At 37.4% G+C, this 17593-nt stretch overlaps 1 protein-coding gene across 7 annotated transcripts in view; it reads right to left on the bottom strand.

Moving 5' to 3' along the window:
• CKAP5 (cytoskeleton associated protein 5) overlaps positions 1-17593 on the bottom strand; it is an 84893-nt gene that overhangs the window by 11187 nt on the left and 56113 nt on the right. For all 7 annotated transcript variants that reach the window (XM_031942605.1, XM_031942604.1, XM_031942608.1 and 4 more), the window contains 7 exons: positions 16982-17110; positions 11758-11952; positions 11306-11441; positions 5918-6003; positions 3639-3764; positions 2451-2600; positions 49-252 (listed from right to left, as the gene is read on the bottom strand). In XM_031942605.1, the coding sequence (XP_031798465.1) occupies positions 49-252; positions 2451-2600; positions 3639-3764; positions 5918-6003; positions 11306-11441; positions 11758-11952; positions 16982-17110 (1026 nt within the window). The remainder of the gene's footprint in view (positions 1-48; positions 253-2450; positions 2601-3638; positions 3765-5917; positions 6004-11305; positions 11442-11757; positions 11953-16981; positions 17111-17593) is intronic.

Here is a 17593-nt window from a genome sequence, read left to right on the forward strand (position 1 = left end):
CCTCCCGGAAAAGGGCTCAATTTTTCTGAGAAAGAATGTCAGAATTACCTTAAGGATGAGATAGGGGATGAAGGAAGAGGCCTCATTCTCAGTCAGGTGATACTCTTCATCACTCAGCAGAGTAAAGAGTAATTTCAGATATTCCAGAGCTTTCATGAGGACACTTGTATTGGTATCAAAGAACCTCAGGGTAAGCCACTTCAGGATAAGATCCAGGCAACTAATAACACCTTCTTTTTCACTTTCCAAGTGCTTGAAGACAAGAAAAAAGTACAACTCCAATTGTATAAAAGATACACTTCCATTGAACAAATACCTACTACTTAATCATACTAGAGCTTAATAATGTAAACAATAGACATCTGATTTTCAGTTTTTTCCTTCCCAATTTATAACATAATTATCAACAAAAACAAATACTCTGAGTACACAAAATGAATTAAATATATTAAAAGGCCACAGATTTTAAGTAAATGGAATCAAATAAATGAAGAGACAACCAAAAATTCCTCTACCCTATACTCTCAAAATCCTCCTGAAATTCTGCTCCTTTTATGAGAATGTATGAGATCTAGGATTCAAACCCAGGGATTTGCAAATTCCATCCCCCAAAAAGATCAAAGAACTACCCTATCTCTTCACACTTCTCTTCTTCCACCTATATTATAATGTTCCATTCCCCTGAAAAGGTCCTATAATTTTGTTTCATTATGGCACAGATGAGACCCGGGCTTCTCAGAGACCATCCCAGCACCAGGGCCTGAAACGTCTTGACCACGCTAGAGAAGATTTTGAGTATGGTCCAATTTGTTCCCCAAGGACAAAGGCAATTACCACTGAGACTATCTATATTAATTGCTTGTTGCTTTTGCTACAGAAACACATGAAACAAAGATCTAAAATGATCTGTATTTTTCCTCTTTTGCCCCCTTTTATTTCTACAGTAATGGTGGCAGAATGGTGGCAAAAAGTCTAAGGCAAGAGGTATGTTTTAGAAGTCAGTTTTTTAGATTGTTTGTGAATATCAACTTAGCTGATGGCCCCTTAAAGATGAGATCCTTGCCTGAGAACCACATCATGGAGCATCTTGAATACCAGGTGCAGAGAGCTGTTTAGACTTTGTTAAAATAAAACAACAATGGAGGTTCTTTAACAGAGGAATGACATAATGAAAGGGGTGTCTTGGGACTACTACCTACATAGGGCGATTCACACGGACACAAGTGATGATGCAGAAGGAATCCATAAATCACTGCTAAGGTTTATGAAAATCTTGGGCAAGAATCTGAAGACCTTAGGGTTTCTCCTCAGAAGGCACAGAATTCACACAAGAAATTCATATAACAAATAAACAGCGGATGAAAACAGTTTATGAGAAAGTTTTGAATTTCTAGACTAAGGCTTAAATTAAAGCAGAATGAAAGGCTGGGGGCCTTTGGATGGAGTATGTCCAATAATGACAGGCAAAAATATATGTCTTGAGTCTTTCAGTCTATCTGGGTCACTGCAAAGTTAAATGGCTTGCATAGGTTATTATCAAGCTAATAAGGGTCAGAAATGGGACTGACTTAAAAAAGCTCTTCTGTAATCACCGACCAGATTTATACCTACTACACCACAATACTCTTCATCATCCCCACCCCCCCAAGGCAATTGGGGTTAAGTGATTTGCCCAAGGTCACATAGCTAGGAATTGTTAAGGGTCTAAGACCAGATTTGAACTCAGGTCCTCCTGTCTGGTGGTGGATAGGGCTGGTGCTCTATCCACTGCACCACCTAGCTCCCCTCATACCACAATACTCTTTAAAATGCTGATGAATTGGAAAAAAAAAAAAAAGTGAAACCTTAATCTGGAACTCAAACCATCAACTTTACAAGTGAATATGGGTGAGGCTTATCTAGAAAGCATAAAAGTTTGTCCACAGAAGAGGAGCTGGGGATACCGACCCAGGGAAGCTCATGGGACCCCATGTATAACCGAGACCTTGCGAGATGAGACTTGCTACAGGAACATATCTCTGGATAAGTACTTTCTCCAAAAAAATAATAAGGGTAAAATGTTGGTAGAGGAGGGAAGTAGGGAGAAGTTTATACTGATAAAAGGTACTCAGGTCAGAAAATCCAGAAATGAAAGTAGGGAAGTATTGTAGAGAAGATAGACTGAAGATTTCAGTTTTTTTCTTCTCAGAAACAGAGAGAAATAATATGCAGATGATTCCATCAACAATACCATGAAAGGCAATAGCATCTGAAAATGGATAGATGCCAATTCTTCTGAGATTGGGCAGGCTTTCTTATTTCATGTTGCTATTTTGATGTTTGTTTTTTGTGTACACTTGATCAATATAAGACCCAAATCCCAACTGGGAATAACTTCATTCCTTAATCTGGACTCTAAATGGTCAGTCTCTCCACAAAACAAGCATATTTACATTCTATTCCAAACTTACATCAACCATAACAGCCAGAGCTTTGTTGTGATGCTGAAAGTCTGAGTGAAACATCTCATCTTGTAACCATCTGGCCACGCAGCTGGACATTTGCAACTTTAACTGCTCGATATACTCGTCTCGGGGAGTGGTGAAATTCCATTTCAGCACCTACAAGGGGTCACAGATAACAGAGGAGAACAGCTCAGCTGAAGAACCCAATGTTTGTGCAAAGTAATTACAGAGAGAATGATTGCTTATGTTGTGGCATCCTGGGTGTGGGCATCTAGGCAACCTTAGATGACAAAGGTTAACAAGATCTGCATTCACAGGATGAATTGACAAGTATATAAGAAAAAAAGTCAGATAAGCATTTAACTCTGTTTAGCCTAAACAATCTTATCTTCCTTCCTTTATGTCTCAGTCAAGTGTTGTCATGCTCCTCCCCCACAAAGCCTTCACCAATCCATTGTTTTTAAGGACTTTCTTGGTCCTTAAAATGACCTTGAACATAATCATCTGAACACATATTCCCCCAAACTCCAGCAGAATGTCAGCTGAAGGGCAGCATCAGTCTTGCTTTTGCCTCTTTATCACTAATGCCTAGCTTGCTTTTCATATATTAGGGACTTATAAAAGACTTATTTTTTTACTTACTCATTTATTTTGAGTCAATTGGGGTTAAGTGACTTACCCAGAGTCACACAGTTAGGAAGTGCTAAATATCTGAGGCCAGATTTGAATTTGAGCCCTCCTGAATTTAGGGCTGGTGCTCTCTATTCACTGTACCAACTAGCTGCGCCAAAATGTTTGCTGAATGAACTTGCGAGAACTTTCAGGTGCAGATATAAGGAAGAATCCTAGTCAAGCCTCAATTATTGATGTTCAGACAGAAGTTGAACCCACCGCATATGCAGTATATAAATTAAGCCTAATAATCATGGGAGTTCAAAAGGGATTTTTGATGAAATAAATCATTTTGTGCCAACAAGGCATCAAGAAATCCTATTTTATAGAGCCTATCTATAAGCTCAATGAAGAGTTATCTAATGAAATGAGATACATGGTAGATCTCTTCTACAAGTCTTTTGTAAGAACTATGGCTTCTTGAAAGAGCTTTGCATTGGCTCCTGTAACACAGCAAGATTTATATCTGAAACAAGGCAGCACAAGACACAGCAGAGATTCTGGACCATACTTAGGATTTACCTTTAACGCCTTTTCATCCCTCATCCTTTGCTCCTTTCCATTCGGTACAATAATGAAAATAGGACCAGATTTATCATCGTCTTCCTTTAGGCTAGATTTACTTGGCATCTTCTTTCCTTGTACACTCTGGAAACATGGTAGGGAGAATGATAAGCAAAGGAAACACAGAAAGATACACGATCATCAACTCTGCAAACCAAGACTCTCCTCAGGGAAGGAATGAGACTGCCCAAGCAAAGTGCAGATTCATCACACTGACCCAAGGTAGCATTCCAGAGCTTTGTTCCACACGAAAGAGAAACAGATGACAGAATCTCACAGAGATTATCCCACACCCTCTTGGTGTGTGCTCCGCTAACAACCAAACAAAGTCCCTCCACCACAGCTGATCGTGGGTCTCCCACCAGAACCATACCCGTGCTTATGGTCCTGTTCCTGGGTACCTGTGTGACTGGTTGTTTCTTGCTCAGGCTAGTATTGCAGTCAGAAAAACTGTCATTATCATTAGACAGCTGCAATAAGCCAAAAAATATTTGTATTCAGATAAATCAAAGTAATGAGTTACATGAAGTTTTCAACATTATTTGTACTGAAAGAACTCTGAAAAGAGGCCACATTTCATCTTCCTTTGGTCAAAAAGCTTTAATCTATCCTTCAGCAGGGAGCAATTCAATCATTACCCTTTTGTAGCTTGCTGTCAACAGAATGTGAAAATGATGAAAATATTTACATAGCACCTACTATATATCAGGCAGAGTACTAAGTACTTTGCAATTATTATTTCATTACAACCTTACAACTCTGAGAGGTTGATGTTATAATATCTCCATTTATGTGAATCTTGAGGCAGACCAGGATTATGTGATGTGCCCAGGCTCATAGTAAGTCTGTGAAGCCAAATTTGAACTTAGGTCTTCTTGACTTCAAGCCCAGTGTTCCATCTAGCTGCCTTCTGACTCACTTGAATATAAAGTGTGAAATGTGAAATATGACCTAATATGAAGTATTTTGAAAATCATTTATTATAGAATACAAGTTAGAAAATGTTTATTTTGGCAAAGGAATGTATGGAACAGTTAATGTAAGCTCATGCAGACTAAATTTAAATGTGCAAGATTAATACAATAAATATTACTCAATTTAAGTAGCTCAAAAGTTTCTAGTCCAAATACTTTCTAGCTAAAACACATTTTACATGGTAAAAACCAGCTTGGGCCCATTTGTAAGACACTATCAAAAAAGTAAATAAACTCACTCCCTCCCCACAAAGAAAAAGAAATTTGGATGAGAGAGGAGAGGAAGAAGAAGCAATAGCTAGCATAGAAAAGGGTCTCATCTTCCCAGCTTAATTTTGGGACTTAATTAAGCAGACTCACTAGATCCTGAACATGGTGAAAGAAGAAAAGAGCAATAGGATAAACAGAGAAGGACTCCTGCTGCCCTGGCGGGTATAATGAGTTTGCTAAGTATCCACTTAGCTTCTGGGGTCTTAGCTCCCCCTATGAGCTGCCATGTTTAATGATATTGTTAACACCGTCTCCCCGCTCCCTTGATGTTCTGATTAATCTCATGTTTGGGGTCTGTAATCCCCATCACTACTGCTGAACTTCTCTTTTTTCCTTTTATTGTACAGTTTGTAAGATGTGTTTGGTCATTTTAAATTCTGAATTTAACACCAAATAAAATGTGCATTTTTCCATGGACAGAACATAGGTTTTAATATGCAATTCTGTTTTCCTGTATGTTTCTGTGTCTATCACAGACAGTTTGCTTTTCCATTTAAGCATACAGTGAAATGCACATATTAATTTTAAAGCTGTGCTGCTTGTCTGGTTCTTCTGTACAGTTTAAAAATATGTTTCAATGAGTTTCTTTTCTCTTTTTCTCCCCTACTGCCAGATAAAACTCGATTGCTACTCTTTTTTCTTTTTCAGTAGAAGAATGGAAGGTAGGAAAAAGAAAAGAATGGTATGACTCTGTGTTGGAAAAAACAGGTCTACTATAGAGCTTTTTAAAAGAATTAAATGGGATCAGTAATGCCATTTAGAAAATTGGATTTGTCCTCAAAGACAGCCTCTATCAGCTTCAGTTTTAAAAAATCTCCCAGGATGACCTTTATTTACAAATACTCTACATGTAGATACATACAAAGAGCAACACTAACAATGTTGCTTTAGGCTCACATATTTATAAACAAACCTTGCTACGCCCAACACTTCCATCCCTTCTGAAATCAAATGGATAAAAGTTATTCCAAAATAAGTAAAGACTTCTCTAACCTTGGCTTTTGAAACTCCTCCACCTCTGGTTTTCTTAGGGTCAGGCTTGGACTCCACAGAGCTGGACATGGAATCTTCCACAGGTGCTTTGTAGGTGGAATAAAGAAGTTATTTCAATCTATTTTCAAAAAAATGGCTCCAAATTCATTGTTAACCATTAGCATAACTGACAAAACTTACTTTGAAACTACTTGTATGGACACAACAAATACATTTTTAAGCACAATCTCTTCAATCACTTTTAAATATTTGGGTTATTCATTCTTACTCATGCCCCCCACATTTTAATTTTAAATTTCTTCAATATTTTTCTTTACATTCAAAACAATTTTTTTACACATTTCTTTTTAAGATTTTTGAGTTCTAGGTTCTCTCCCTTATCTTCACCCACAATTAAGAAATCACATGTGAAGTTATGCAAAACATTTCTATAAAAGTCAAGTTGTAAAAACAGATCTCCCACCCTAATGAAAATAAAAACCACAAGAAAAATTGAGTTAAAGAGAGAAATAGAGAATGCTTCAATCTGTATTCAGACACAGTCAGTTCCTTCTCTGGATATGTCCATAAGTCCTTCAGAGTAATCATAGATGATTGTAGTACTGAGAATAACAAAGTCATTTACAGCTGGTAATCCCAAAACATTGCTATTATTTTGTATACAGTACATTTCATGGAAAATTTTTCTCAGTTTCCCTTTTACAAGGTCAGTTCGTTCTGCTGTCCTGAATCTGCTTTTTTCACTTTGCATTACTTCATAAACGTCTTTTCTGAACTTCTTTATATTCCTTATACCTTTTGACTTATTATAATGCTTCTCTTAAAATCTTAGCCTGTATAGTTTTATTTTTCTTCCCTTCAACTAAGTCTCAAGGTCCATTACCAACAATTGAATCTTTGGATCAAAGAATAAAATTACTTTTGTAACTGCCAGTTTGTTTTCCAAACTATCATAACAAGTTGTAATCCTGTCAGCCCCAAACACGCATAATTGTTTCTTCTTGACTCTGTCAGCACTGAGTTTCACTGCTTTTTATCGTTTTTGTCAATTTGAATGGTGGGAGATGGCAGTTTAAAGTCTGTCTCTGATCATTTGGAAGGTTTAATTTTTTCCAAATGATCTATAAATCTTCTGCAAAATGTTCATATCTTTTGACCATTGTTCATTAATCTTTATAATTTCTTAATAGTTTTATATTCTGCATATCTGCCTTTTTTTATCCGTCATATTTGCCAGCAACACGTTTTCTTGTAACTTTGATGGCACAGAAATTATTTTAGTGTAATCAGGAATCTATCTTGGACTTCTCCTGTCCAAAAACAATACCTTCCCTACAACTGAAATAAGCTTTTTATTATATTTTCTTTCTTTCCATTTTTTTTTGGGGGGGAGGGGTAAAAGTCCCATCAGTCTGCTGGAATTCACTGAGAGATGTAGTAGGTCATGTTCAAAGCCGTCACTTGAGTAGGCCATATATAGTGTGATATACAAGTCTGAATCCCATTTTTGGTCAAATAGCCTATTCTCCCTTGTAACACATCTGTCAGATATCAAACCCTTTCCCTAGTTTTAATTTCTCATACACTTATCCACCATTCATAATCTGTATGTATTTCCATGGGCAATATCAGATCTAGTAGATCCCACTGACACTAGTTGTGGTCTAGAATCAGATTTGTTAACTACACTCTATTTTTTAAATATAAGCTCTTCCTTAATATAATCCTTAATGTTCTTGCCACTTTTCTCATATAACTCTCATTAGATTTCCCCATTGTATAAAGAAATTATTTGTCTATTAATTCTTTTCATTTTTGTTATATTGATTAGTCCTAATCATGGACTCTGAATATCACTCAAGTTATTTAGGCTTTATTTTAGTCAATACAGTTTTCCTATTATTCTCCTACAGATTATAGCTATATCAAGAAAGATTAATTACCAGGTATTTGATGGTTTGCTTGTTTTTTTTTGGTTTTTTTTTTTTTTGCAAATGGGGTTCTTTTTTCTTACATGTTGTGATCTTGCTAACTGATTTTTTTGAGAAAGATGGATTAATTATCAAATTAGCTATAAAGATTCCAGATTTAGAACTGGTAGAGAATTAATTTTGACCTCTTCAACTTCAAATAATCTGATTTCCTTTTCCTGTCATTAGACTTGCTGCAATTTCCAATATGGTCTCAGAGAGAAGTGGTCAAAGGTTCACAAATTTAGACAAGGAAAAATAAAATTTTAATACTTTCATTTTATAATGGAAGAAATTAAAGGTCAGAAGGGTTTAAGTACCTTATTCAAGGTCACATTGGTAAGCAGCAGAACTGGGTTTCAAAGGGGCCAGAATTTTAACTCCCAAATCCAGCTCATGGTTCACGGTTCAATACCAGGGAAAGTCCACATGCTTTGTTTTGATTTTTTAGTTAAACTATTTCTAATACCTCTTTATTGCACATAATGTGGGCTCTTGCCTTCAGATATATTTTTTATTGTGTGGAGAAACCCTCTATTTCTATTCCTTTTGGTGTTTTTCAATCATGAAAACAAATTAGATTTTTATCAAATTTTTTCTCTTTATCTGGACTTTTTAGTGTCTCTTGTTTATGCCCTACTAGGGTGTGAAGTTTTCCCTGATATTCTGTCCACCTGGTATAGTGGATAGAATCTCCTCTTAGTCCTGAATGATCATTTTTCTTTCTTTTTACATCTCCCCCCTTACTCTGAATTTAAAGACAAAATAAAATGAGCACTTCTATATACAAAGTAGAATAGAAAAAAGAGGACTGTATGTGAAACTAAAACTATTATGTATCACCTCAAACTTTTGAAGCCATTTTGCTATGAATAAAGTTTTAATATAAAATTTTATTTCATAATTTTCAATCCATAATCATTTAAAAATCAGTATATATAACTTTTTAAAGAGTTATCTGTCATCTTTTAAGAACAAGTTCATTTTCTTTAGGAAAAGTACTGGCTAGTGTTGTACCATTTATTGAACTTATGAATAAACTGTACCTTGTTTTAGAAATGTCTGAAAAAATGTATCAGTGAATATGTCTGATGCATGGCGTGTACAAGGCCTGTACATGTATGTGTATGTACAGGGTGGTGGTATGGAAGGCAGAGTAGAAGATAAACTGGTAGTCTGTTTTATTCCAGCTTGATTATTATTAATTTTTTACTATCTAAATTTAGGTAATTTTTGTTTTTGTAAATAACTTTATTCATTCTAAGAAATTATCATCTATTATTTTTAACATGTAGTTGTGTCTAATGTTCCATGCTCATGATATTTTTACTTTCTTTTTGTGATCACTACAATCTCACCTTTTCCATTTGTAATTGCGTTCTCTCTTTTTTTTTTGATTAAATTTGCTAATGGTTTGTCAATTTTACTGGTGTTTTCAAAGAACTAGATCCTGGTTTTACTTATCAATTCAATTTTCTTTCATTTTTCTAAAAAGTTAAGAGCATAAATTAGTAAAATAAACTTAAAAAAAAAACTGGTTGGAAAATGGGGACAGTGGGAGATGGGAGACTTGGGCACAGGCCTGAGCAAGCCCAGTCTAGGCCAGTGTCTGGGAAGGAGATGAGCTGGAGAAAATTCTAGACAATTGTGGAGACTGAAAGCAGACAACAGAAATACAAAAGAGGCACTGCAGGAGGAGCTTGAGATGGCAGCCCAAGTTCCAAGCTGTAAGGACTTCTGGGCAGCAGAACAGCATTTCATAGATAGGAACAGACCATTTTTTGGGGGAGGGAGGAGGGAAGATAGGGGGCGGGAAGGAGTGGTAGAAGGATGGGAGAGAAAGAACATTTATATCTTGCTGAGATCTGGGTAGACCTGGCTCCCATGTATTCTTCCTACACTGCTATCTTACACGAAGTCTCATTTTAAAAAAAGGTATAAAGTAGAAATATTATTACTTTGCTGAAGAAAAAATAGCAGCTTCATTATACCAACATGATAAGAAAACTTCTTATTCCAAAGCAATGGTTAATAGCAGGCTTTTTTTTTAGCTTCCCTGATCACGACAACTCCTTGGTTCTACAGACAAAAAATAGAGATGGTACCTTCTTCACAACAACAATCATTCTCTTTTTATTTTATCTTTACTTGTGTGAATATCTGTTCTTTCCATCCATAAAATGGACTCTCCGTGTGGGTAAGGAGTTTTTATTTTTGCCTCTAAAAACTGTTTTGTCAGTGCCTTAAAGATTTTAATATATAGAAATAACTTGTTCATGTAAAAATAACTGCAATAAAAATAGTGCAATTTTAAGTTAACCATAACCAGGGACATTCTGATGTTTAGCTCAGTCCCAATAACTGCAACTGTAGCAGTAACAACTTCTGGTTAGAGCCATGTTCTTGCAGCCCAGAATCTAAAGCCCTTAAGCCCACTTACTAAAGCTGGGCAGTATACCCTGTTGTTCTGAAGTTGAGTAAAAGAAGGAAACTAACGTGGAGAAATGGTCAAGATGACCCGTATTCAGAGACAGTGCAGGAAGACCTAAAAAGACTTGGGCATGGGTGGCCAAGATGTGTGGAATGGAACAAGTCACTGCCAAGCCAATCTAGGCCCCAGTTTCTCTCTTTTTGATGTAAAATGGGCAGATCTGGACACAATAGTCCCAAAGGTCTCCTCCAGTTCTAAGTGTCTCTGTCAATTTACAGGGGGTTGGGGTGGGGGTGGCTGGTGGCTATAGGCTTGAAAATATATGAATCGCTACTGTCCGGGATGGTATTACATACAGTAGTTCTTAGAGGTAATCAACAAGCATTTATTAAGCACCCACTCCATGCCAGTCATGCTGGGCATTGTGCTTTTATCTGAAGAGTGCAGCCAAGTAGGACAGAGACAAAACTGAAGCGTCTCTGTTCTTAAGAAGTTTACATTCTAATAGGAGAGACAATTTATAGACAAAACTGATGCAAAACCAACACAAGATAATGGGGCAGGGGAGGGAGCCACCAGAAGATGGGCTTGAGCCACAGTTGACAACGTCAGGGAAGTGGGAGAGCAGCCCATCATGGGAGGTGATGAGTACCCAGCAAGGCAGCCAAGGTGATCAGACCAGGGAGGGAGGGAAGATGTGGAACAGCCTGAAAAGGAACTAAAGTCCCTTACAATCTATAAAGAAGAATGGGCAACCACTCGTGGATGGGGCCAGAAGGCCAGGTTGCATTTTAGGAGCCCTAAGTAGAGACCTGAGGCAAAAGGGGGATGAGGGGGAACCCTTGGGCAAAGATAAGTGGGTCTCAACTAAGCATGACGGTGGCTGAAAGGAGAGGGGGGTGGATCCCAGGGGCTGTGCAGATAGAGGAGACCTGGCCTCTGGGGCTGTGGCCCTTCCTGCCCTTCTAATCATTAGGAGACATTTACCTGACACAGGCTGGAATTTGGCCGGACCTGCCCCTCCCGCAGGTTTGGAGGAGGCCTTTGCGGGTGCAGCGGGCTTGGCTGGCATGTTGGCTTTGGCTTTCTCTAGCATGGCCAGGACCTGGTCCTTGGAAGTTGGCTAGGGAGAGAGAGCCCATAAACCAAAGTCACCATTCATGATATGTCTATCATACACTTGTTAGCAGACATGTTCTCAAACAAATGACTTCAACTGCCTGAGCTCCCAATTCTGGAGCAGCACCCAGCAAGGACAAACAAATGCGATCTTTAAGAACAAAAGTTTGTAGGAGAAGTCGAAATCCAGAAAGACTTTTTTTGGAAAGCTATTATACTGCCAAAGAGGCGGTTTCTCCTCTCACAAGTAGTTTAAGCCTCGTCTCAGAAGAAATAAGAGAATAGTGCGTCTCACCCTCTAAACTTTCCTAGAGATTTACCTTGAGTTTCCCAGTGGCCTTGGCCATCTTCTCGTAGCCCAGATGCATCATGAAGAATGGCAAGGCATCTTGGGCCTTCTTCCTTACGTCTCCATTCCGATCCTCCAAGCATGAATACAAATGAGGGACACACAGGATGAGGTCTGTGGGAGTGGAGCGGAGAGTAGGAAGCTTTTCAGCCAACCAACCCAGAAGCTGTCAAAAAAAGAAAAAAAAAATCAGCAGGGTACCTGAAGAGACAATTCCAATGGTTTATGGTTCATGATGAGGCTTGACAAATTCCTGATAATGAACCAATTTTTGCATGTAATAAACTGATTTTCCTTGTGTATATTCCAGTGTTCACTGAAGCTCCATCATACTTCCTCATCCTACTCGATTCTTGTTGAATTATTTCTGTAATAAAGGTCCCACCAGCACTTGTCATCCATTCATGGTAAAAAAGGGAGTAGCATGCAGATTTGGCAAGAATGACAGACATGTAATTGAGAATATCTTATATACAATATTCTTGCATGTAACTTGTCATCAATGACATGCTGCAGAAAAAAAAAAGGTGAAAAACCTGGGTTTGAAGCCTGCTACTACCAGTGGTCGGGTGCCTGCCATGTTCCTCATCTGTCTAATGGGCACAGTAGCTGTACTGATGTGACAAGATCATGAGCACATGAGGAAAAATCTTAGAGTGCAATACAGACACATCAACTACCAAAGCTCTTTCTTTTGCTTTGTGGCTTTTAAAAATCCAGTTCCGTTGGAGGGGATGTGGGAAAACTGGGACATTGATTCATTGTTGGTGGAGTTGTGAACGAATCCAACCATTTTGGAGAGTAGTTTGGAACTATGCTCAAAAAGTTATCAAACTGTGCATACCCTTTGATCCAGCAGTGTTACTACTGGGATTATATCCCAAAGAGATTATAAAGAAGGGAAAGGGACCTGTATGTGCACGAATGTTTGTGGCAGCCCTTTTTGTAGTGGCTAGAAACTGGAAACTGAATGGATGTCCATCAGTTGGAGAATGGCTGAATAAATTGTGGTATATGAAAATTATGGAATATTACTGTTCTGTAAGAAATGACCAACAGGATGATTTCAGAAAGGCCTGGAGAGACTTACACGAACTGATGCTGAGTGAAATGAGCAGGACCAGGAGATCATTATATACTTCAACAACAATACTATATGATGACCAGTTCTGATGGACCAGGCCATCCTCAGCAACGAGATCAACCAAATCATTTCTAATGGAGCAGTAATGAACTGAACTAGCTATGCCCAGAAAAAGAACTCTGGGAGATGACTAAAAACCATTACATTGAATTCCCAATCCCTATATTTATGCACACCTGCATTTTTGATTTCCTTCACAAGCTAATTGTACAATAATTCAGAGTCTGATTCTTTTTGTACAGCAAAATAATGTTTTGGTCATGTATACTTATTGTGTATCTAAGTTATATTTTAATATATTGAACAACTACTGGTCATCCTGCCATTTAGGGGAGGGGGTGGGGGGGGTAAGAGGTGAAAAATTGGAACAAGAGGTTTGGCAATTGTTAATGCTGTAAAGTTACCCATGTATATATCCTGTAAATTAAAGGCTATTAAATAAAAAAAAAAAAAAAAAAAAAAAAAAAAAAATCCAATTCCATGCATCGTAGCTCCAAATCACAGAACTACAATCCCTTAAATGAGATCCAGCCCGAGCTCTTCCAATCTGCTGGCTCAGCTTGCTGTCTACTTGCATTCCCCATCCATGGAGTGTACAAAAGAATGACGATTCCTGTGGCAATCCAAGTAATGTACTATTTTCACTGTTTTTCTTACATACAGTGATCAAAATCCATAGACATCAAAGAGAAACTGATGAAAGTCCCTCACTAGAGTGTTTCAAAGCTTGTCATGCTCAGTGCAATCTTATGTGGTGGTGAGCTTGAGGACCAATATGGAATTCTTCTTTTGTCTAGGATATTTTACACAAACACAAACAAGAAAAGTAGCTAGTAGATACCAAACCATTTGCTAAGGGTTATATGAAGGCAAAAGAAACCACCTCTACTCTCGGAAATCCTATTTTTGTTTACATTTTGTTTGATGTCAGGTTTGATGTCACAGAAGAAAATTATGTCAATTGTAGAAGATGACAGTCAGGTAACTTGTGGGAGATGTATTGTTTGACAAGAATCTTCGAGACTATGTTTATAGTAATACAAAAATGATTGAAAAATTAGGATGTTACATTATGTAGGAATGCTTGGAAATTTGTGAAACACTAAAACCATGGTCACCTGGTTCAGATCATGGTGTAAAGGAGTTTGGAACTAAAGTCAGAATTCTGGTTTTATCATCTCCTTGATTTTTTGCAAGTCACTTAACTTGGGCCTCAGTTTCCTATGTGTAAGGGAAGCCGATTGAAGTAAGAGAACTGTTAAGGTTCCTTTTTAAGTTGAGAACTATGATCCAATGATCCCTTCTATTATTTTCATTAAGGATGTCCCCTAGGCCTGCCTTCTCATTTGGCTAAGAGGAAAAAAAGCAAGAAATGGACTGGCAGTTGCTATGTCTTCTAGGCCTCCTTTTTTGGGCAAAATTTTATATTCTTGTGCAATCTTCCTTTGCTTGAGATAATTTAAACATTCATTTGTTTGTCTAACTTTGTGGTTTCAGACTTCATTAGGAAAAGATCCCTCTCCTCTGGGAAATAGTATGACGGGATCAATACTAGTTTTTCATGGTAAACCTTAAATACCACAGAGATGACCTTAGTATTCTAGCAACATAAGCTAGCATGCTAAAATGATTTGTCTGAACAAAGATTTGGAGTTTCTTCTAAGGATACAAGCTGTAACTCATCCATTCTTCCAGGCAACACTTGTCCACAATACTCCACAAGTTTACCATGGAAATCCACCCAAGCACTTGGCACCTTCTCCCATTTCTCCTGACATTTTGAGGATACATCAGTGGAACGTTCACTCGGGCTGTCCATGAGTTATCCTTTATTCTCACCATATGACCAGACCATCTGTTTCACTCATACATTTTCCTGACTGTATTTACTCCAGTTCTTCTTCCAAGATCTTTTATCTGTTATATGTTGCAGCCTACTCACACCTACCATGCACTTTTCCATTTCCCTCTGTATGAAAATAATTTTTAATTCCTTGGAAACTAATGTTTCATGATTAATCTCTTAGTATAAATTCAACAAATGTCAAGTTAATTACTCTGAAAACATTCTGTTTGTTTTTAAATGATTCTTAATAAAGAGCTACTGAAAAATTATGGAAAGTATTTTATATATGTCAAATGCGTAGATTATGTGATTACTACGCCATAGGAATAATTTATGCCTTCTAGAAAAACTGATCCCATGGGGAAAGGGTAGAAGTGGGAGAGAAACCCCCTACAAGACTAATTTACTCTATTTATTTAACATAGAGACAATCCTTCCAAACTTTTTCACGTGCACCGCTGTTCTTCATGCAGGACACTCCATCTGCTATCTTCATGACATTGTGCTGGCCAACTTCCATCCCTAGAATGTTCTCGTTTTTCACCTCCACCTCATAAAATCCCTTATTTCCTTTGCAATTCAGACATAATGCCTTTCTGGATTTGCTCAGCTGTTATTACTCTCCTCTACCCCAATACCTACCCAGGTATGACCATACCTCTTAGCTGGATGTAAGCTTGAAAGACAAGATAATCTAATTATTATTATTATTATTTTTTTTACCTCCAACACCCAGCCCAGTGCCTGACACATGGTGGGTATGTAATAAATGCTCGTTGATAGATTTTGTGAATATAGTATAACGAAGTACTAAGTGATGCACTCAAAACTGAGTGCTTTTGTTATTGCCATCGATGAAAATAGAACCATATATAAATTCTGGCCAAATGGATCTGCTTCCTGTCTGTTGTTTTTCTTTTAGTTTCATCAGCAAATACCAGGGGAAATGATCTAGCTTGCTGTGCCAAGTTTTCTGTTGGCTTACTTTTTCCTCTTACCATTTAATTCTACATGTGAAAGGCAATGATGAATCCGTTAATGTAACATTCTGTCCTAGAACATGGATGCTAAGCTGGGGTCTTCTCTTCCCATTTGATAAGGAAACAAAATGTCTGCTTTGTGAGGCGATTTCTATGCTTTTTTGATATCTCCTGTATTAACTGTTTTGCAATGGCTAAATGCGATGAAATGCTAATAATCAACAGCTTAATTTCTATTCACTTTCCATTTTTTGGAGTACATATCTTGTTTAAAATGATCTAGACAGCCGTTGCAACTGCATGCAGTACCCATCTGTATCATTATCCCTTCTAATAAGTATTTACTTTAACACCACAGTCCATTATCTGACCATATAAAAGCTGCCTCTAAAAATGACTTCCATTTCAGAACCAGTAATTTAGTGTCCATTTTTTCTAATATCATTTAGTGCTTGCCTTTTAGTCCTACATTGTTTTTCTTCTTCATTGTATACAGGCCTGGACCTTTTGAATAGCATATTCAAACCATACTTCTTGATGTAAGGAGGAGAGTGACTATGTGCTTGTTGCCCATAAACTCAAGAAATGTGTCATATTTAAATAAAATTAAATACAAAGTTGTAACATTACGCATTAATAAAAATATCTTATCATTTGGCATCTGTTAAAGCAATTACTAAAAAAGACAGGTGGGCCTTTTCCCCCTTCTCCTTCTTTACATTTCAATAAACAGCTTTAAAGTGTCTTAAGTATTTATGTTGTTAGCAGCCGAAAGGTAACCAGGATGATGGCAATTTATTAGCTTGTGAGATTTATCTTTACCCATGACAAAGAATTAATCTTTGCATTCAGATCCAGAAGCATGACAGGTAAGGTTCTAACATCAAAAATCACCACAGAGTTAAAGTACTATTTGCTTGTAGAAACAAGTCAATTCTGGTGGAAAAGTATTCCATTTTGAATGTGTTTTGACTAAACATACAATAAATTACTGATGTCTGCAGTATTTAAAAAAATAAACCAACCACTACAGAGAGTCCTCTGTCTACTCTACAGGAGTCTACTCCTGTAGAAACTTTACATATATCCAGGTACAGCAATCTTCCTTTTCTCATTAAGTGAACACTAAATGTTGTCTCTCGGGGTAAGTGTGCAGGTCTATACCTCCTCTCTCTAAAACAAAGGCAGGTTAAAAACACAGGAATATCTTGGTTATAGTACTAACCTCCTGCCTTAAAAAAGGATTTTCCTTTTTGAGTTCCTCTGAGAGATCCTCTCCCTCTAGCCATTCCTTCATGCCAGTCTGTTCTGCCCAGGCATTCACAGTAGCTAGAGCAGCAGCTCGAACGTTGTTCTGCAAAAACAAAAATTCACAAAGATTCACAATCCACAGGACCGATGAGAGGAGGGAATTTAGAATCTATTCTCTTACAAAGACAAAAAAGAATCAGAGTCTCTATAATTGGGGCTTTTCTTCTCCTGGAGGACACAACATATTAAAACGATACAAGAAAATGTGAGGTTGAAGAAAATATCAATCAACAGGTTATCAACAGGAAACAGAAGGAGCTAGCACTTGGAACAGTCTTGAAGGAAACCACATTGTTCAAGGAATCATAGGTAACCAGAGGTTAGGCAGAGTCTCACCTGCTTTGAAAAATTTTAGAGATTTTTGCTGTTACTTCCTAATAATACCCTCACTCTAACACTACCAATAGAAACTCTCCTTATAATGAAGAAAACTTTTTAAGCAAAACAAAACTTTGAAAGGGAACCACATCTTTCCAATTGTAGATACTACAGATGTAAAGGAAGGGAAAGGTAACCCCATCATATC

Source organism: Sarcophilus harrisii, chromosome 6 (assembly GCF_902635505.1).
Source record: "Sarcophilus harrisii chromosome 6, mSarHar1.11, whole genome shotgun sequence".
Classification (NCBI taxonomy): Eukaryota; Metazoa; Chordata; class Mammalia; order Dasyuromorphia; family Dasyuridae; genus Sarcophilus; species Sarcophilus harrisii.